Source organism: Acartia tonsa, chromosome 3, assembly GCF_053477335.1.
Source record: "Acartia tonsa isolate MP-2025a chromosome 3, ASM5347733v1, whole genome shotgun sequence".
NCBI classification, from domain to species: Eukaryota; Metazoa; Arthropoda; class Copepoda; order Calanoida; family Acartiidae; genus Acartia; species Acartia tonsa.
This window is the reverse complement of record NC_137262.1, coordinates 51326707-51349269: the sequence shown is the minus strand read 5'-3', so window position 1 is coordinate 51349269 and position 22563 is coordinate 51326707. Positions and strand designations below refer to the sequence as shown.

The following is a 22563-nucleotide window of genomic DNA, read 5'->3' as shown; positions in this document are numbered from 1 at the left end:
ATGTGCTACAAACTTTTAATGTTGAGCATAATATAAAAAAGCCAAAAAAGGAAAAAGAAAATATTTTCGACGATGCCCCTATGCATCTAAAAATTTGGAGGGTCCCTTATGGATGGCAATAAATTTTTCTTTTAAAGTATATCTTTATGCACCTTTACAAGTTCTTCTTGTTTTATATAATTTTCAAACAGTAAATGCTGGTAACACATTCACATTCCATTAAATTTAGTGTCAGTTAACATAACATAAGTTTTGTCGTTGAAAAAGTAAAGAATAATGTTAAAATCGGACTATAGACACCCAAATTTGTCATCACTTAACGTCAATGTACATTATTTTGTATATTATTTATTAGGTTCCTATATTTATATTTCAAAAGATAGAGACAAAGTGAAAAAAAGTAGTTTGGCTTGTTTTTAAGAAAATAAAATAAAGTTACCCTAAAAACTGTCTGGTGCAGAGTTGACTTCCACCTGTCCTGGGCATCATTCAGTTTCTGCAGCCAGTTGGCCTAAATTATTCACAGATAATTAAAAAAATTAATGGAATAAGCCATATGATATATGAATATACAAATCAACCTACATAAACCTTGTATAAAAATAACAGGATATCTGCATGTATGAGTGTATCGAAGGATCTCGCCTAACGCTGAACCAATAGGTTCTTCTTACAGTAAAGCTTCTCATAGGTCCAGAGAAGATAATTATTTTTGGGGAAGGTTCCGTCACCCTGGAAATACCTGGAAACATATATCCTGTTGGGGCATAGCCGCCAGTGAAAAATAAAGTATAAAATTGTTCTCAAAATTAAGTATTATGCCCTCTCAAAACATTTTTATCTCTAATTTGGAAAAAAGTGAAAATATGTTTATTGTAGCCTAAGAAATGTACTGGATCGATTTAAAAGAAAAATAAAAACATCTGTTTATATGGATAGGTAGACATTTTACAATCAATTTTTTTAAAAATCCAAAATGAAATAAACTCTTTCAAGTTGAGTCTATAAATGAATGGATATAGGGACAGAAAATAACAATAAAATTTAATACATAAAATAAGTAATTATAACTAATGAGAGGAAAGTTAGGAGAATTTCCTTAAATAAATATCAAGTTAAATAAGACAGAAACTAGTTTTCAAAGTTAGGGAAGATATTTTTATCTTCAATTATCCTATGTTCCTGAGAAAATCGGATTAGATCTGAGGCAATCTAAAATCTATTTAAATCTATATTGAGAAGATTTTTTTGCCAGCAGTCTACACTCTACATCTTTTTCTCCCCCAATTGTTACATGGTTCCAAATATATAATAATTGGCCAGCCATCTTTGGACAAGGTCCAGTCATAACATACACAACCAATGCTTTGACTGCACGATCGTTATCTAGAAATCTTATCTGTTTCTAGCTATCATTTTTACATCTTTTGGGCCCATTCTTTCCACTTAATCTTGCTTTGAAAATCATGTACATAACATTTTCAACGTCTTTGGTATGAAACTATTTAATAGAAACCTACCTTTACAGATTCTGAAGCTGCTTGGAAAGTTAGGACACCTACAATCTGTTGGTATCTATAAAAAATATCCAATATATAATTTATAAAAGATGTATACATAGTGGTCTATCTGCACGCATTAATTTTCTGCAATTAACCACTTAATCCCTCATATTAAACATCTTTAAGTAGCAAAGTACAAAAATCATGGATTGACAAACGGAAAGAGAAATAATCAAGCAAATATTCAGTTGTCATTAGAAAGAAAAGATGGACAAGAATAGTAAACTTTAAAAATTGAATAAAAAATAGAGTAGGTTCGCTACTAAAAAAAGTGTATAGAGTATTTAAAAACTAAACTTGACAAACCTGTTAAGACAAATGATAATAAAAGCATTCTCCAGCTTGGCTATACTTGCCTCTCCCGCAGTCACATCATGGATAAAGAATCTAAAATTATATATACATACAGGGTGGGGCAAATAAGACCGGACAAATTCTAACTTCTAAACAAATGAACATAACATCGTCAATTTTAAAGATTTTATTGAATTTTAAAAACTGGCAAGCAAAATAGGTATATGACTATTAGATTATTCAATAAAATCGCTGCCAGCCTTAATCACCGCCTCTACCCGCCTCCTCAACCGCCGGCAGGTCCAGGTCAAAATGTACCTGTCCAAGCTGGCGTAGTTCTCCTTGATAGTGGCAAAGAGGGAGGTCTTTGTGGCATGGGCACGTCTAATGGTGCATGCTTCAAAGAAGCCCCAGGCCCAAAAGTCCATTGAATTAAGATCGGGCTGCTGGGAGGCCACATTTCCTTAGGAACGTGAGTAACTGCAGGATCCAAATTCGCCCATCTTTCAAGCTACCCTTATACACGGAGGCTCTTATTCGGACCACAGTTGAGCTAGAACGACGTTTTTTACCTTTTTAGAAATGGCATGAAGTTTCAGCTAGGGTTGTCAGCGCAACCTATAGTCTAAAATGTGTTTTTAAGTTCAATATGGGTCCGTGAAGTCAAGAACCGAGAAATTTTCACGAATGTTCATGGTTTTAGGCCTTTTTTTACAGCTCAAAATCTGCTTCGTTTCACTTTGAAGGAGTACTACAGCCAAGCTATTTCAGATAGAAAGCTCTAGTCTTTTCTAGTGTCTTACTTATGTATCTGACAGTATCCCCAGTAAGTTACATAACTCTACCTCACCTACAGATGGGCTGAGGTAAGATTTAGTGGGCCCTAGTCGAGAATCCAGTTTAAACCACCGGCGCATTTGGAATCTGCCTTGTTGAACAAATGCGCGGCCAGCTCGTTGTACACGTCCATCTTCGTCCAAAGATTTTTTTGTGCTTAAAGGTCATTACCTAAGCTTTTTATAGTGTGGTCAAACGTCCTGATTGGTCAAGTAGTTTTGGCGCTATGGCCGTTTAAAGTTTGTCCGGTCTTATTTGCCCCACCCTGTATATTTATTTTTAGAAAAAAAATTGCTTATTAATTTTGGTACTTGGAGGTTAAATTCAAGTGGTGAGAATTTTTAATCCAGTCTTGCCATCGTCTCAGTTGCCAAAAGATATGGCAAAGTAAAACTTATGTAGCAGGATGTCTGACTGAACGTGCGTGTGTAAAAAGTTAAGATCTCGCTAACTACTAGACTGACATGGTACTTCTTTCTAGTGAAGCTTGATAAAGCCCGGGGTAGATTTATATTTCGGGTGAGAGTACCTTCATCCTTCTAAGATAAATAGCCCCTGGAAAAAAATCCCTATCAACAAAAAAATTGTACTTTTTCTTTTTAAAAGATAATTGAAATTTAACCACAAGCTGACCATAGTTGCTATCATATGTTTTTCAATTCTCAAGTTCATGAAGCTCTTATTAAAAGCTTTGTTTATATCAAGCTTACATCTTTACATATTATTTTGCCCAGGGCTTACCTTTAGGAATCTAAAGGGATAAGACAATGGCCGATAAATTGATGCACAACCAAAATTGTGATACACATCTGTTGATTACAATTAGTTGTTGAAACTTTTAGACATTCAACTTAATTAACCAATCAAGCAAATTCAATAAAAGTCCACAAAGTTTTTTAAGCCATCGAATAAGAAAACGTTATTTTAAGACTTTGGGGACTAGTATAATAAACAGCCCAATATCCCCACCCCCCTGGCTTACCTATCCAGAGACAGTGGCTGCTTGTAGACAATATATCTGAGAGCTACATCAGAATTCTTTGTTGTGCTACAAACGGCTGGCCAGGAATCTGTTATACTGGATTTCTAAATAATTACAATAAAGTTATATAAAAAAATTCTCAATAGGATAAGGTTTTAATTAAAGTAGCTATTTTACATAATTCCTAATATAAAATCTTCAGATGAATTTAAAAATAAATCCGTCAGTTTCCTACAAAAAAATCACACTTTCTTAGTTCGTAACTCAAAATACAGTTCTTATATACAAGTTTTAACAAACTGGAAAATACTAAGGAATTACTAAGTACAAATTTCATTTAAGTTATTTTATAAAAGATGAAAAATATGGTTTAGTCTAACCTACTTAAACTATAAAGGGCTTTAAATAATAATTTAAAAAAAAATAATATTTACTTTAAATTTAGATATGACAATATAGAGGGTTAAAATCTTTCTAAACAGTTGGGTAGCTAAAAGAGGATTTCACATTTTTAATGATGTTGTTGTTAATGTACATACAGTTCGATCCAAACATCTGTTTTTAAACACTTTAAAATACATAACATCTAAAGCTATAAGCAGTATGCATAATGTAAAATTTAAGAAGCTGTGTAATTTATTATTCTGTTGGTTTTTCTAACAATATACAAAACATTCAATTAACATACATGCAATTTTGTAGATAATTATAAAATAATCTTGGTCTAGCTGCAAGCTATAGATATACTTGTTTATTTTGACTTATTGATCAAATGTAATGATTTCAGGCCAATTAAATTTATAAAGAGGATATATCCAAATTTAAAGTACTCTCAATAGGTTTAAGTCGACTATTAGAATTACTGGAGCTAACACTAAATCTCAATTTTAAAAAGACTTCTTTATGTAATTGTTTTTCATTCGTTTTAGATTCATAGATTGAATTTAAATAATGTTTTAACAACTCTTAACTAAATTTAAAACACTTACATGCAACATCTATTTAATAAAAACTTAAGACTTGTGTTTGAGAAAGCACGCGATGCAAATTTTAGTTATTTACAAATTACATGTTTAAATATAAAAAGCTGTGCACTAGGTGAAAAAATTCAAGATAACAAAGTAAGGTGTTTGAAATCTTGATGCTGAAAAAATATTTAATAATAAAAATATTGGACTATATATAAAAGAGAGAACTCAATATCTAACTTACTGCTTGACTCTCGAACAATGAGATCTGTAAATAAGAAAGGCACAGAATTAGGGCAACATTAACATTAACATAGCATAGCACAGTATATTTTATACGATTCATAGCTGTATTATTCAAATAATCATATTTATGCAATTTTGTTGATACACTTATTGGATTACTTGATTAATATCATTTTGGTAACAATGATTTAAATAGGCTTGTAATATTAGTTTTATTTAAGGTATAGTAGATTTAATTCTAGAGTTTGAAGAATTATTAACCCTGCCAATTTTTTTATTTGGTAAAAATCATAAAATCTGCTGTACCTAAATTTGTAGACAAATATTTTCATGTTTTCTTTGATATATTTCACATTACATCCTTGTAATTCAGTACATATAATCTTAGTACTTTAATAGACGCAAGGCCTTAGTTTATGATTTGATTTAGCATCAAATGATTGAAACAGAAATAGGGCGGGGTATCCATTGATCCGATTATTTTTTTCTATTGTCAAATTCTATCTACAGATTTCAAATGCTGACTTATTCCCAATTAAATAGCTTTAACAATCTGTGTTAAGTTGTACGCAGCATTTTCTGTCCATAGAAGAATACAGTCAATATAAATGTGCGGGCATTCATAAGTGATGTTTGAACATAGTTTGCTATAAGTTAGGGATCAGACCACTATTCAGCATAGATAATTTCTTTCCATTCAAAATTTACATTGAAAAAAGTGAAAATTTTAATAGATTTGTTAGGAATGTAAATTTTGACATTTTTGAGGTTATTCCATGCTTAGCAATGGTCTTTCATATCCCTAACTGATAAATGGGAGTGGTTTGAATTATGCATGTTTGTGGTGAAGTAATTACCCTAGAATGACTTGTCAATGATTCGCAGAAGGATTTCTAAATAAAATATTAAACCATCAATTCTATGTTTTAACGCGAACATTAATTTTAAACAGGTTAAAATAATTAACCTATGCTTCATAGTTAATATTCGATTGTAGATTTTTTACATAACTAATTATAATTTAATTCAAAAACTATGTTTTAAAAAACTGGTATGCTTTATACAGTTTAGTTTTTGTTAAAAACTGGTAGAAATATGACAATTCGCACAGTTAGTACATTTAGTATCAAGATAGAATCTAACCTTCTTCATGCAAGTAATAAGGAAAAGAAGGCATGGCTTATTTTGAAGAGTTTTCATAAAATTTTACATACACGGCATCGCATTCAAGAAAGTAACCTTCAGTATAACTACATATGTATTAGCGAAGCTATTCTATAAGAAGCTATGTAAGAAGCAAAAAGTATAATCTCTTTTTACATGTTTGTGCTTTTTTCACCCAAAAAGTTACATTATTGCCTCCTTTAAGTAGTTAGACTTTTGCATTTGTATTGAATGCAATCCAATGTTTGTAAAACTCTAATAAACCTTTTCAAAATAATGTAAAGCCTTCTTTTCTTTAAAAATAAAAGTTTTTACAACCTTCTTAGACAGGGCTTTCTTTCTTCTAGTGATAAGAAGCATATCATCAAATAAAATAATGTACATCTCCATAGGTTTGCTGGTTTCCACCATTGTCAACGGCCCCTCCAGTAGAATTTGTCTAAAATTTGAATAATCAATAAGCGAAATGATTCACAAATAGTGCATATAATGGAAAGAGCTAAAAGCCTAAGTCATTTTTAGATGTTACTTATTCATTTTAGGCATTTATTTTTTACTTCTTCCATCAATTCATTTTTTGTAATACTTTTTTCATTTGTTTGGCCCTCTAAAACAATAATCTCAAATAAGTTTGTGTAAGTGTATGTAAACTTTTTTTCTTTCCTTTCTTTGTGGTTTATATGTCTGTTCACGAAAGGACTGTAATGTTTTTTTTTAAAGACATCGGTTTTTATTAAGACTAATCTTGTTAATCTTGCCTTATCACTTCGAAACGAGTAAATAAATAATTATTTACCTCCTAGGACTGACAATAAGCCGTTCACAGGGTTGTTTGGCCAGGGCACTTCTCAAAAACTCCGGGAAATATTGTTTGGGCTCCAGTTCCATTACACCCGGCCATACCACGTTCCGTTGGATCTCCAGTAATCTGGTAATGGATAGAATATACGTGGACATATTGAAAGGGGAAAATTGTCGTCAATTAATGTTGCTAACATGGACCTCATTCATTGGTCAGTTCTTTCATCAAGTGGGGAGAAGTTGGGGAGTATTGTTATTCTAGCCAGCTGCGATTATTTCTTTATTAGGGTAGATGGAAATCTGGTGCAAAATGCAATATATCGATTAAATTAGTAAACAAAAACAATTGTGTGGTAGAGCAGCAACAATAAGCTTTCAAAAAATTGCACAGAAACTGCCGTCCTTATGTCTTTCACATAGATTAAGTCACTTACACGTAATACAACCAATAATTTGACATGAAATTCCTATAAAATCTGATTCTTATATAGTTAACATTGCATGGACTAACGGATATATTTATTTATGTATGTAGCTTTGCCGAAATTTACTCAATAATCTAACATTTCTATTACCACCAGATATTCAAAGGGATGATACAATGAACAATAAATTGATGTATATCATCAATGATAATAAACAAAACTTGTTGGTTGATAAGTTTGGACACTGCCAGTAATTGTACCAACCAATCAAAATCTAATAAAAGTACCCAAAGTTTTTGAGCCATAGAAAAAGAAATCGAGTTTATAAAACTTTGGCTACCAGTGTAATTTACAGTCCAATGTCCCCTTTCTCTCTGATTACGATAAAAATATGGCCTAAAGTTGTGACTTAAAGAATCTGTATAGTGAAATTCGTCGGTTTGAATTTTAATAGAAAAATCTAAATTTTATTTATTAAATATTACCTTTCAAAATTTTTCAACCATTTCATCTTATCATCCAGCTCTCCTAAGATTAAACATTAATCTCATTTCTTTTTCTTTATTCAACAGAATTTTAATCAATCCCTTTTGTTGTCGACAATAATATGATTATATACACACACAGGGTGCGGGATGTCAGTTGAACACTCTGCATTTGAATGGATATCTTTCTAATTCTTTTTAAGATACTAGCGGATTCGTCCCTAGCCTCTTTGCCCCAAGAAATAATATAAAAATTTTTTAAAAAAATTGGAGATGCAACCACTGATTTCAAACTGATTTTTAAAAGTTGAGGGGAATTTTTTTTTTTTTTTTTTGGTGGGGTAGGGGGTGTCCCAACACCCAAGAAATTAGTATTAAACCACCACAGGACCAGTAGGTATATTCCCTGAAGAGTAGAATTCGATTAGTTCAGTGGTTACTGAGATCTTAGGGGACAGACAGACGGACGGACGGAAGACATCATTCTACTTTGTATTATAGATGGTATGTCAATATTATGTTAGCAGTAATTGCCGTAATGACTATAATTTTGTCACATATTCGGCAAAAATAATTGTTTGCTCGCCTATAAACTAGTGTGTACAGTGTACACTGTACACCTTAAAAGGGGCACTTTATCATGAGCAGGCCCCATAACCACCATAAATCTTAAGGGAGAGTGTGGGTTCTTCAAAATACACAAAAAAATCTTTCTCTGATCAATAAGAAGCTACTGTCCAGGGGTTAGTAAAAACAATGAATCTATGTAGTTGTTTTACTTTGTAAGATATTATTTTTTTTTCTTTTTGACTTCATAAAGCTGATTAAATTCGAGTATAATACATTTATTATCTCATTAATAGAAATTCTTAATTCAATTTCATAAAGTTATGTAAATTATATAAAAAAAAAACTTAAGTAAATGACAATTATTGTAATAGCCTCACTGAAATATTAAAAGAAAATTCATTAACCTAGCCTAAAAAAAACTCTTAAATATGGAATTCTTTATATTTTCGCAAAATACTTTTATGTAAAAATCGAATTTAAATGCTTTTAGATAAAAGCAAATTAGATTATTGCATCTTAGTAGAATTACTTCTTTTGCCCGTTAAACGCTCATTCCCCCAACTTTTTCAATTTCTAGAATTTCATTATGTCTTTTATTCTTGGGACTCCTCTCTGAAAAACCAAATGGACATACGGACTTTCTGATACTATAGCGCATCATAATATAGCGCATCTTATATATACCTAAGTTTAGCAGGAATCTTTACACACAATTAGTAGGACAATTCTAACATGTAAAAAATCACGATCGTTGGGCCTAAAAATCCTAAATATAGAGAAGATTTACTGTGAAAATCTTCCAAAATTATTAAAATTCTTACTTAGAGAATGTTCTTTTAGCTGTAAGATACCAGAAATACTTTGCTTCTCCTAAATTTAAAAAAATTATTAGAAATTTTTTCGAGGAAAAAAAACAGTTTATTAGCAAAGCTTTAAGTAATTTGTGTTTGTCGGTCTGTATGTAAAAAGCTTATCCTACATTCGAGTTAAATATTATCTAAAATTTACGTGCTGTAATAAAATCAAAATTTAACTTGATATAATAATCTAGCAGTTAGGATTAATGTTGGTTTCAATGTCGATTTAAATAACAAGTGAATTGGTTTTTAGCATAGCTCGACAACGAGACATAAGGCTGTTATGTTCAAAGGCAAGTCTAGTGGCCACAAAATTGACCAAAAGGTTTCGCTACCAATTCAATTAACTGATCTTGTTTTTGTTTTCATTAATTTAGTAAGAACCTACCATAGGGTCCTCTGTTCTAGCCTCTATTTCTTTTAACACCAAGGGCATCTAGAAACAAGAACAATTAGAACAAGGGGGAGGGGTAAGTAGTTTTTGGTTATTTTATTACTCTAAGTCAGGTTAGGTTGGGTTTATTGAGCCCTGCAGATTTATGGAAAAACTACCTTCTTCCTATATTTTCAACTAGCGGCTACGCCCCTAGAGGCCCCTAGTGGCACTTTAAATGTTTTTGTTTGTTAAAGTTAATTTTTTATGTACGATACCTCCTTATTTGACGTTGAAGTCTCCCAGATTTTGAGAAATTTTTTTGTCATTTTTTTTGGGAGGGTGGTAGTACCCTCCCCCAAAATAGTTAAAAACCTTCCCAGGACATATAAGAATCTACCCTGTTAAGGAGAACCCGATCGGTTCAGCGGTTAGCGAGATCCTTCGGTACACACAGACAGACAGACACACAGACAAACATCCTGTTACTTTAGTATAAGGATTTATTTACAATATCAAAGGGTATCAGTGCCCAACCGGTACTTTGAGGGAAGGCAACAAATATCTTAAGAATTTTAAAGTAGGTTTAGCGTGAAATATTTTTATAATTTTTAAGTCGGTTTGGCCCTTGGCAATAAATACACAAATTACTTTCTAAATTCATTGTAAATATAATGAAATGAGGGACACAAAATATTGATGGATAAGGTTTTAAAAATTTGTGTTTGCTTCGTGCCTATTACCTTCATGATATGATGTACAGGTGCAACTAAAAGATCAGTTAGCTGAAGCTTCTTACACCTATTACCTTCATGATATGATGTACAGGTGCAACTAAAAGATCAGTTAGCTGAAGCTTCTTACACCTATTACCTTCATGATATGATGTACAGGTGCAACTAAAAGATCAGTTAGCTGAAGCTTCTTACACCTATTACCTTCATGATATGATGTACAGGTGCAACTAAAAGATCAGTTAGCTGAAGCTTCTTACACCTATTACCTTCATGATATGATGTACAGGTGCAACTAAAAGATCAGTTAGCTGAAGCTTCTTACACCTATTACCTTCATGATATGATGTACAGGTGCAACTAAAAGATCAGTTAGTTGTAGCTTCTTACACCTATTACCTTCATGATATGATGTACAGGTGCAACTAAAAGATCAGTTAGCTGAAGCTTCTTACACCTATTACCTTCATGATATGATGTACAGGTGCAACTAAAAGATCAGTTAGTTGTAGCTTCTTACACCTATTACCTTCATGATATGATGTACAGGTGCAACTAAAAGATCAGTTAGTTGTAGCTTCTTACACCTATTACCTTCATGATATGATGTACAGGAGCAACTAAAAGATCAGTTAGCTGAAGCTTCTTACACCTATTACCTTCATGATATGATGTACAGGAGCAACTAAAAGATCAGTAAGTTGTAGCTTCTTACATCTTGGATCCTTATTACACCACTGAAACAGAAATTAGTTAGATACACAAATATAGTACTGAGTATTAGGAGAGATAGATATGAATCAGAACGATCGTGTCAAATAGTTACAAAACTGATTATTTAAAAGGGAAGAAAAACAAAAAATAGAGAACGGAGCTACTCAATACAGAACAAAGTTTCAATTCCAACATGGCTTTATTTTAACTTTCTGAATTCGTCTTGAAGATTGGAATTCGCACTAGAAGACGATTTTAATATATTTGAGGTCTGACTGATGGTTTAAGGTTTTTTTTTCAGACTATGGGCAAGGTATACTGAATCAGTCTTTTGTGAACGATTCTTAAAAAATGAAAAAAATATACATAGAAATTTTACATTAAAATTTTGTTGAAATTCACACTTATATTAACCTAAAGAAAGTGAATTTTACCTTTTCAAATTCTAGAAATTCTGGTTGTCGTCTGAGTGTTTCCAAATAGTTGAGGGCATTTATATAATTCAGGGCATACCGATGGAAAGCCTAAGCACAAAATATTTATTCATTATCTAAACAAGGATGATAACGTCCCAAAAGGCAAAACCAAAGTGGACTAGTTCTTAGATTTAAAGGACATTTAATTCCTATTGCATAGGAAAGGTCTTTGTTGTCAAAGAGTCAAATGCCCAGCAGAAAACCAACAATTGGATCCAATGAACCTTTTTGTAGTGTACTAGCTGGGCCTTTTGATGGTGTATGCAACTTTTCGAACCAAGAAATTTCAAGGGGATTGTTGATATCAGACTCAGATATTAATAGTTTAACACTTAGCTCTGTAATTTTGACTATTATTAAAAACTCTTTGATTGCACGACTTTCAACTTGATCCTTCCTATAGTTGGATAAATGCATCTTATCCTGCTTGCATCCTTCTTTCATCAATTAGACATAGAAAATCCCTTAACTGACAACTAGCGGATGTATTACACTTTTGGCTAGCAAATTTTACCTTAGAGACTTGAACAGCTTTGCTGCTATGTAGAAATATCACTGACAGGATCTCAACTACGGGGAGGTCACCTGAAAACAAAATTGTAATATATTTCATAAGACTTCCTATTAGGAAGCAGCTTATAGTGCTTAACTGACTACTGCACTGGTTAAATGTATACTGGCCTATCATTGATTACTTATATTTTTATAGGCACTATAAGCTGCTTCTCCTATTAAGCAACTGTGTATGTGTAATTCAAATCTTATTAAAAGGCTTATGAACTAAGCGAAATAGAGAGGATGGAATAGTTGTAGATATATTTATAAGAAATATCTAATAGAACCTATAGCTTTGCAGACGAACAGACAGACAAATACTCAAAAACCAAATTATTTTCTGTTACCTTCAACAGTGACGAGATCAATGAGAAGATTTATGAACTCCTTGCAGAAAGCATAGGTAACACAGCAGAGCTCGTCCAGGTTACCAAACAACACCTCGGGCTCAGCGCACATCACAAACCCCTCAACCTGCACCTTTTTCAACGGCTCCAGGAAAACCTGTAATATTTTAAGGATTTTTTATAGCTTCGAAACCGATTAATATCCACTGGATTAAAACCGGTTGTCATCTATATTAATTTTAAAATATTTGCATAACTTTTTGCAATTTTTGTTGTTGATTTCTAGTCATTTAAGAAGTTTATTAGGCTATTTAATGTATAAGTATAGATGTATAACCCAGACAATTACCTAGCCCTTATTCATCTGCTGGCAAATTGCTTTCTTCTTTTTTGTAGCAACTTGGCTGTGTTTATATTTTTGACCCTATTTGCTGATATTTAATCAAAGACCCAATCAAAAGCTTGGCTTTGAAGATTAGTTGTGCATTGTTGGATATTGTAGATAAAACTTACATTTTTAAGCGCCATAAGATGATGTCTAAGAAAGTTTGATTCAGATTGAAAGAGATCCCACACAGCTTCTTTTCTCTTCTGCTCCATAGCTAACCTCAGCTCAGGCTGAATAATACAATATTATATATTTGCGCCCCTAAATTCCGTAGGAACTGTAATTTTTTTTTATAGAGGTGATTTATTTTGCGAGGATGGAAATACCCTCACATAAAACGGTCATAAACCTTCCTATATGACCTAAGGACCTATAAGAAGTTTGGATCATGGAAAGAAAACAAAGTCATTCCTAATTAGGACAGAAGTCACTGGAAATTGATCTAAGGAAGGCTACTTATGTCCTTCATCTAACAAAATCTAACTTAAGGGAGGTGACTTATGTCCTTTGTCTGACAAATTCTTACATTAGGAAGGCTGCTTGTGTCTTTCATCTTGCAAAACATAGCAAATTCTTGCAAAACATAGCACATTCTTGCAAAACATAGCAAATTCTTGAAAAACTTAGCTTTTCTGTCCTTCACATAGCTAATTCTTGCAAAACATAGCAAATTCTTACAAAACATAGCAAATTCTTGCAAAACATAGCAAATTCTTACAAAACATAGCAAATTCTTGCAAAACATAGCAAATTCTTGCAAAACATAGCAAATTCTTGGAAAACTTAGCTTTTCTGTCCTTCACATAGCTAATTCTTGCAAAACATAGCAAATTCTTACAAAACATAGCAAATTCTTGCAAAACATTGCAAATTCTTACAAAACATAGCAAATTCTTGCAAAACATAGCAATTTCTTACAAAACATAGCAAATTCTTGCAAAACATAGCAAATTCTTACAAAACATAGCAAATTCTTGCAAAACATTGCAAATTCTTACAAAACATAGCAAATTCTTGCAAAACATAGCAAATTCTTACAAAACATAGCAAATTCTTGCAAAACATAGCAAATTCTTACAAAACATAGCAAATTCTTGCAAAACATAGCAAATTCTTACAAAACATAGCAAAATCTTGCAAAACATTGCAAATTCTTACAAAACATAGCAAATTCTTGCAAAACATAGCAAATTCTTGGAAAACTTAGCTTTTCTCTAATTCTTGCAAAACATAGCAATTCTTACAAAACATAGCAAATTCTTACAAAACAAAGCAAATTCTTACAAAACATAGCTAATTCTTGCAAAACATAGCAAATCCTTGCAAAACATAGCAAATTCTTACAAAACATAGCAAATTCTTGCAAAACATAGCAAATTCTTGGAAAACTTAGCTTTTCTGTCATTCACAACATTGCAAAATTCTTGCAAAACATTGCAAATTCTTACAAAACATAGCAAATTCTTGCAAAACATAGCAAATTCTTGGAAAACTTAGCTTTTCTGTCCTTCACATAGCTAATTCTTGCAAAACATAGCAATTCTTACAAAACATAGCAAATTCTTACAAAACATAGCAAATTCTTACAAAACATAGCTAATTCTTGCAAAACATTGCAAATTCTTACAAAACATAGCAAATTCTTACAAAACATAGCAAATTCTTGCAAAACATAGCAAATTCTTACAAAACATAGCAAATTCTTGCAAAACATTGCAAATTCTTACAAAACATAGCAAATTCTTGCAAAACATAGCAAATTCTTGGAAAACTTAGCTTTTCTGTCCTTCACATAGCTAATTCTTGCAAAACATAGCAAATTCTTACAAAACATAGCAAATTCTTGCAAAACATTGCAAATTCTTACAAAACATAGCAAATTCTTGCAAAACATAGCAAATTCTTACAAAACATAGCAAATTCTTGCAAAACATAGCAAATTCTTACAAAACATAGCAAATTCTTGCAAAACATAGCAAATTCTTACAAAACATAGCAAATTCTTGCAAAACATTGCAAATTCTTACAAAACATAGCAAATTCTTGCAAAACATAGCAAATTCTTACAAAACATAGCAAATTCTTGCAAAACATAGCAAATTCTTACAAAACATAGCAAATTCTTGCAAAACATAGCAAATTCTTACAAAACATAGCAAATTCTTACAAAACATAGCAAATTCTTACAAAACATAGCAAATTCTTGCAAAACATAGCAAATTCTTGCAAATCATAGCAAATTCTTGCAAAACATAGCAAATTCTTGCAAAACATAGCAAATTCTTGGAAAACTTAGCTTTTCTGTCCTTCACATAGCTAATTCTTGCAAAACGTAGCAAATTCTTACAAAAAATAGCAAATTCTTGCAAAATATAGCAAATTCTTACAAAACATAGCAAATTCTTACAAAACATAGCAAATTCTTGCAATGAGGGTCTCAAACTCAAAAACAAATTTTCAGCGCGATCCGACCACCGGTTCTTGAGATACGGTGACCTGGTGTCCTTGGTACCGACTGTAAGATTTGGGAAATGGTTCGAATCGAAGTGTCAAAACATTTTTGGACTTAGCCAAATTTACTAAGGATTCGAACCATTTCCCAAATCTTACAGTCAGTACCAAGGACACCAGGTCACCGTATCTCAAGAACCGGTGGTCGGATCGCGCTGAAAATTTGTTTTTGAGTTTGGGACCCTCATTGCAAGAATTTGCTATATTTTGCAAGAATTTGCTATGTTTTGTAAGAATTTGCTATGTTTTGTAAGAATTTGCTATGTTTTGCAAGAATTTGCTATATTTTGTAAGAATTTGCTATGTTTTGCAAGAATAAGCTATGTGAAGGACAGAAAAGCTATGTTTTCCAAGAATTTGCTATGTTTTAAAAGAATTTGCTATGTTTTGTAAGAATTTGCAATGTTTTGCAAGAATTTGCTATGTTTTGTAAGAATTTGCTATGTTTTGCAAGAATTTGCTATTTTTTGTAAGAATTTGCAATGTTTTGCAAGAATTTGCTATGTTTTGCAAGAATTTGCTATGTTTTGTAAGAATTTGCTATGTTTTGCAAGAATTTGCTATGTTTTGTAAGAATTTGCTATGTTTTGCAAGAATTTGCTATTTTTTGTAAGAATTTGGCATGTTTTGCAAGAATTTGCTATGTTTTGTAAGAATTTGCTATGTTTTGCAAGAATTTGTTATGTTTTGTAAGAATTTGCTATGTTTTGCAAGAATTTGCTATGTTTTGTAAGAAATTGCAATATTTTGCAAGAATTTGCTATGTTTTGTAAGAATTTGCTATGTTTTGCAAGAATTAGCTATGTGAAGGACAGAAAAGCTAAGTTTTCCAAGAATTTGCTATGTTTTGCAAGAATTTGCTATGTTTTGCAAGAATTTGCTATGTTTTGTAAGAAATTGCTATGTTTTGCAAGAATTTGCTATGTTTTGTAAGAATTTGCTATGTTTTGCAAGAATTAGCTATGTGAAGGACAGAAAAGCTAAGTTTTCCAAGAATTTGCTATGTTTTGCAAGAATTTGCTATGTTTTGCAAGAATTTGCTATGTTTTGTAAGAATTTGCTATGTTTTGCAAGAATTAGCTATGTGAAGGACAGAAAAGCTAAGTTTTCCAGGAATTTGCTATGTTTTGCAAGAATTTGCTATGTTTTGCAAGAATTTGCTATGTGAAGGACAGAAAAGCTAAGTTTTCTAAGAATTTGCTATGTTTTGCAAGAATTTGCTATGTTTTGTAAGAATTTGCTATGTTTTGCAAGAATTTGCTATGTTTTGCAAGAATTTGCTAAGTTTTCTAAGAATTTGCTATGTTTTGCAAGAATTTGCTATGTTTTGCAAGAATTTGCTATGTTTTGTAAGAATTTGCTATGTTTTGCAAGAATTTGCTATGTTATGTAAGAATTTGCTATGTTTTGTAAGAATTTGCTATGTTTTGCAAGAATTAGCTATGTGATGGAGCAAAAACCAATTTTATGCAAGATTTTGCTATGTGAAGGATCAAAAAGCTAGGTTTTGTGAGGTGAAGGGAGGCAACTTATGTCCTCAATCTTGCAAAATCTTTGTTTAGGGAGGCATGTTATGCCCTTCATCTAACAAATTCTCACTTAAGGAAGGCTACTTATGTCCTTCCTAGGAAGGTGACTTCTGTCCTAATTTAGGAATGACTTTGTTTTCTTTCCATGATCCAGAAGTTTTACTGTAAAGGAGAACGATATCTGTTCAGCGGTCAGCCAGATCCTTCGCTACGGACAAAAAAATTTACTACTTTATGTAAAAGAATTTATTAGCGGAGTTGCCACAGAATCCAGGTACTCTGTAGTAGTACCTACCTATGGAGGGGTTTTAGGTAAAGCTTAAAACCATCCAAAGACTTAAATAATAAAAATATTATCTATGTATATTCATCCCGAGACCTATTTCATGCTTACCCAAAAAAAGTCAATAGGTTCATCATTTTTTTAAAACTTAAGCTAAAGATAAAGAAACCTTACAACTTAACTACATGGTAAAAATTAATTGAAATTTTTATATTTATGCTTTTTACTTAACGGATAAAATCTTCAATGATTCAAGTATACGTTGGTTATAAACTTTTGTACCGGTGTAAATTACAATCCAATTTCCCCTCCTTCCCTTATTCTACTAAAATTAATAAAGATTAGATCCATAAAAATCAAATTTTGATTATAAACCTTGTAAGAAGCAAAACAATTCTATAATCATGACAAATCAACTGTCATTACCTCTGGTATAGAAAACGCTTGGCTTTGTTGGACAGTTGGGGAAGGTGGACCAGAATATCTTCTTACACAAATAAATATTTTGTTATTTTGTGCTTGTTTGACTTTAACAAAACATTTAATACAAGTTATTTATTTATTGAATCCTAATTAGATAGATTATGGCGGGTAATAAAATGAGTTTAATATTTTTTTCATAAAAACTGTAATATGATTTGAGATATGATTTTTCAAAATGGCTTAAAACCGTTTTAAATACAGAAAATTTGTTTTTGAGTTTGGGACCCTCATTGCAAGAATTTGCTATATTTTGCAAGAATTTGCTATGTTTTGTAAGAATTTGCTATGTTTTGTAAGAATTTGCTATGTTTTGCAAGAATTTGCTATTTTTTGTAAGAATTTGCTATGTTTTGCAAGAATAAGCTATGTGAAGGACAGAAAAGCTATGTTTTCCAAGAATTTGCTATGTTTTAAAAGAATTTGCTATGTTTTGTAAGAATTTGCAATGTTTTGCAAGAATTTGCTATGTTTTGTAAGAATTTGCTATGTTTTGCAAGAATTTGCTATGTTTTGTAAGAATTTGCAATGTTTTGCAAGAATTTGCTATGTTTTGCAAGAATTTGCTATGTTTTGTAAGAATTTGCTATGTTTTGCAAGAATTTGCTATGTTTTGTAAGAATTTGCTATGTTTTGCAAGAATTTGCTATTTTTTGTAAGAATTTGGCATGTTTTGCAAGAATTTGCTATGTTTTGTAAGAATTTGCTATGTTTTGCAAGAATTTGCTATGCTTTGCAAGAATTTGCTATGTTTTGTAAGAAATTGCAATATTTTGCAAGAATTTGCTATGTTTTGTAAGAATTTGCTATGTTTTGCAAGAATTAGCTATGTGAAGGACAGAAAAGCTAAGTTTTCCAAGAATTTGCTATGTTTTGCAAGAATTTGCTATGTTTTGCAAGAATTTGCTATGTTTTGTAAGAATTTGCTATGTTTTGCAAGAATTAGCTATGTGAAGGACAGAAAAGCTAAGTTTTCCAGGAATTTGCTATGTTTTGCAAGAATTTGCTATGTTTTGCAAGAATTTGCTATGTGAAGGACAGAAAAGCTAAGTTTTCTAAGAATTTGCTATGTTTTGCAAGAATTTGCTATGTTTTGTAAGAATTTGCTATGTTTTGCAAGAATTTGCTATGTTTTGCAAGAATTTGCTAAGTTTTCTAAGAATTTGCTATGTTTTGCAAGAATTTGCTATGTTTTGCAAGAATTTGCTATGTTTTGTAAGAATTTGCTATGTTTTGCAAGAATTTGCTATGTTATGTAAGAATTTGCTATGTTTTGTAAGAATTTGCTATGTTTTGCAAGAATTAGCTATGTGATGGAGCAAAAACCAATTTTATGCAAGATTTTGCTATGTGAAGGATCAAAAAGCTAGGTTTTGTGAGGTGAAGGGAGGCTACTTATGTCCTCAATCTTGCAAAATCTTTGTTTAGGGAGGCATGTTATGCCCTTCATCTAACAAATTCTCACTTAAGGAAGGCTACTTATGTCCTTCCTAGGAAGGTGACTTCTGTCCTAATTTAGGAATGACTTTGTTTTCTTTCCATGATCCAGAAGTTTTACTGTAAAGGAGAACGATATCTGTTCAGCGGTCAGCCAGATCCTTCGCTACGGACAAAAAAATTTACTACTTTATGTAAAAGAATTTATTAGCGGAGTTGCCACAGAATCCAGGTACTCTGTAGTAGTACCTACCTATGGAGGGGTTTTAGGTAAAGCTTAAAACCATCCAAAGACTTAAATAATAAAAATATTATCTATGTATATTCATCCCGAGACCTATTTCATGCTTACCCAAAAAAAGTCAATAGGTTCATCATTTTTTTAAAACTTAAGCTAAAGATAAAGAAACCTTACAACTTAACTACATGGTAAAAATTAATTGAAATTTTTATATTTATGCTTTTTACTTAACGGATAAAATCTTCAATGATTCAAGTATACGTTGGTTATAAACTTTTGTACCGGTGTAAATTACAATCCAATTTCCCCTCCTTCCCTTATTCTACTAAAATTAATAAAGATTAGATCCATAAAAATCAAATTTTGATTATAAACCTTGTAAGAAGCAAAACAATTCTATAATCATGACAAATCAACTGTCATTACCTCTGGTATAGAAAACGCTTGGCTTTGTTGGACAGTTGGGGAAGGTGGACCAGAATATCTTCTTACACAAATAAATATTTTGTTATTTTGTGCTTGTTTGACTTTAACAAAACATTTAATACAAGTTATTTATTTATTGAATCCTAATTAGATAGATTATGGCGGGTAATAAAATGAGTTTAATATTTTTTTCATAAAAACTGTAATATGATTTGAGATATGATTTTTCAAAATGGCTTAAAACCGTTTTAAATACAGCGGATATTGATCGGTTTCGTAGCCATACGGTAAAACAAGTTAGTATATTCAGTGAAAGATTGAACGATTGTCCATCCAAAAACAAGGGTTAAGCTTTTTAAAACTGGGGACGCCATCAATATTACTTTAAATGAATTAATGCAATAGAGAATAAACTTTAAACTAAATTTTTGTATAAAATATAGTTTGACAGACAAATACTAGATGTAGTATTTAAACAATACATCAACTTTCTGTACAGATTTCTTAATATTTTTTTATTAGATAATTTTACCTATTGGCAAGATAAGCAGAAATATCAACAGCCGCGGCATTATTTGTTATCCTTCTCTCTGATTGGTCAACCAAATCTGGCAAATGAGGGTGCGGCAATGGGTGGCTTGAAGATCCGGAACTGTCTAAACATTAAATTTTTGTTTAAAACAAGAGGTATAAAAAGATTTATTAGTGTCAGATCATACGTTTTATAGTTCAGTTATAAAAATTCTCCTTAACTTGCTTGATTATAAAAAATTTCAATGATTCATTGTTAATGCTGATGACATAATATTTCTTATTTTAGGCCAGGTTAGATTAGGTATTATTGGGTATTGGGTAGCCCAGAGTAAAAGGTGACCGCAATTTAAGTCCCCGAAGGGTTAGTTTTAGTTATTAATAAATTTGATCCCCATAATTCAAATTGATGTTCATTATTACCGCATCGTTTCTTTACAATACCTGGAGATGAGTGGCGAGGTGTTGTGGACTGTCCATGACCAGGAGAGAGCTGCCTGTCCAAACTTGGGGATGGTTGGCTGTCCATGCTGCTGGACGTTTGTCTGGACTGCAGGGACAGCTGGTAATCACGTCGAGATTCATGACCTTTTTAAATATGAAATTTTAGTAAATCATGTTCACTCAAACAAGTATTTTATGACCATTTGAAAGGTCTGAATTTTCTTTATTTTAAATTATAAGCAAAAAAATAAGTTAATCGAAGGGATGAATTCTCGTCAGACGATCAAGATAACCTCATGAATAACCTAAAATCAATTAATGGATATTGTTTTTCATTCAGTTTAGATCTTTGGACACACAGACTAGTTATTTTTAAATAGTAGATAGCATTTTTGAGCTCTTTCCATGATTTATGTAAAAAAAAATCTCACCTTTTTCAATTGCCATGGACTGAGATCTTTTATTAGCATTTGTATCTACATTTAGACCAGACTGAAATTATAAAATATCAATTTTTAATGCTATAATCATAGGTTATTTTAGTATAAAAAAGTGCAGAAAATAAGACAGGAACTCTTAAAATGACAAAGTATTCTTTTTAGCCAGAGGTTTTTCCCAAAAAATATTAACTTTTCAAATCTTCTGTTGGAATTACTGAAATAATCAAATCATTAGTACAAATCTTTTGAATTTTTACTTGTCAATTATCTACAACTTTTTGTGGTTTTGTGGTATATTGTAGTTTTTTAGAATTAAAAAAAAGTTTTTCTCACTCCTATTTTCCTACTCAAGATTTTTACCTGTTGATCTTGTAGAGAAAGGCTGGAATAGAGCGGGGCCATGTGATCTGGTTCTGGCGAGGCAAACTGGCGGTCACAGCCACCCAGTGACCCCACCCCACAACTACCCAGCGCCCCACTCCCATAGCTGTTAAGTACACCCCCACTAAACGCACCCATAGTACCGATCCCACTGCTTGTTGAAGAGGAGGAGTGGGGTGGCATAAGGCTGCGGTGCTCCGGGGAGGGGAAGGATCTCTGCTGGGGTAGAGTGGGTGTGGGGGAGACTGTACGGGGGGAGCTAAGGCCAGGTACAAGGGAGGAGTCTTCAGCTGATAGGGATACAAGCAGTTGAGACTAAAATAGAAACAGTTATTTTCAAAATTAGAAGCTTATCATAAAATAAGTCAATTATATAGAAAAAAAGTCAAAGAAGTTCAAAAAAATTACAGCAAATTAAATAATTACTTATGAATGAGGCTCTTTAAGAATAAAAAAGGGAATTAAGTCTAGTGGCGCAGCATTATTTTTTCTTACTTGATTTTCTTCAGTTGCGCTTTCATCTGTCTCTTCAAGTCTGGGACTCAATGTCTTTGGCAAAACTGAGTTCTAAAATATAAATTAAAGTTCAAGATTTTATATGCACATAAATTTGTCTTGTCTTACAGGGAAGGCCAGGAGGGGAGTGTTCCCCCCCCCCCAACAAAATTTTATAAAATTTATTTGATTTTACATCTCCCATAAAAATTCTAAACCATGGTTCAAAGCCCTTATAACAAATAATTATAACAAATTCCGTAAATTATATGACCAAACAAAATTTTTTTAAATTGAGCCGGGAATAATTTTGTGCGTCTCCCAAAACTAAAACTTGAGATTTTGTCCCCCCCCCCCCCCAATCCAAAACTAAAAAAAACTTGGATTCGCAGTAATTATGTGATCATGCGCATATTTTCCGCTAAGTACAAAGTAAAATGTACATAGACGCATTTATGGCCACATTTGTTCTTCTTTTTAGTGATTTTAATCAAAATTATTTTCAAAAAGTTGTGTAAAATCTATATTGTTGTAAATTTTCAATTAATATTCTATTAATGCGAAGTAAAATATTCTGAATATATAAT

General features: G+C 31.9%; 1 protein-coding gene across 10 annotated transcripts in view; it reads right to left on the bottom strand.

The window, feature by feature from the left end:
* LOC145314526 (uncharacterized) overlaps positions 1 to 22563 on the bottom strand; it is a 330684-nt gene that overhangs the window by 1220 nt on the left and 306901 nt on the right. The window contains exons 15-36 of one of the 10 annotated variants that reach the window (XM_080154459.1): positions 21977 to 22048; positions 21461 to 21796; positions 21092 to 21152; positions 20661 to 20807; positions 20218 to 20341; positions 19686 to 19746; positions 12904 to 13008; positions 12391 to 12547; positions 12003 to 12073; positions 11447 to 11536; positions 10958 to 11035; positions 9580 to 9627; positions 9156 to 9204; positions 7765 to 7807; positions 6850 to 6981; positions 6372 to 6492; positions 5747 to 5782; positions 4888 to 4911; positions 3676 to 3779; positions 1869 to 1949; positions 1521 to 1575; positions 440 to 511 (exon numbers count right to left, since the gene is read on the bottom strand). In XM_080154459.1, coding sequence (XP_080010585.1) covers positions 440 to 511; positions 1521 to 1575; positions 1869 to 1949; positions 3676 to 3779; positions 4888 to 4911; positions 5747 to 5782; positions 6372 to 6492; positions 6850 to 6981; positions 7765 to 7807; positions 9156 to 9204; positions 9580 to 9627; positions 10958 to 11035; positions 11447 to 11536; positions 12003 to 12073; positions 12391 to 12547; positions 12904 to 13008; positions 19686 to 19746; positions 20218 to 20341; positions 20661 to 20807; positions 21092 to 21152; positions 21461 to 21796; positions 21977 to 22048 — 2067 coding nt within the window. Of the gene's footprint in view, positions 1 to 439; positions 512 to 1520; positions 1576 to 1868; positions 1950 to 3675; positions 3780 to 4887; positions 4912 to 5746; positions 5783 to 6371; positions 6493 to 6849; positions 6982 to 7764; positions 7808 to 9155; positions 9205 to 9579; positions 9628 to 10957; positions 11036 to 11446; positions 11537 to 12002; positions 12074 to 12390; positions 12548 to 12903; positions 13009 to 17527; positions 17589 to 19685; positions 19747 to 20217; positions 20342 to 20660; positions 20808 to 21091; positions 21153 to 21460; positions 21797 to 21976; positions 22049 to 22563 lie in introns of all 10 variants that reach the window. The other 9 variants (XM_080154463.1, XM_080154460.1, XM_080154462.1 and 6 more) reach the window with 9 other exon arrangements.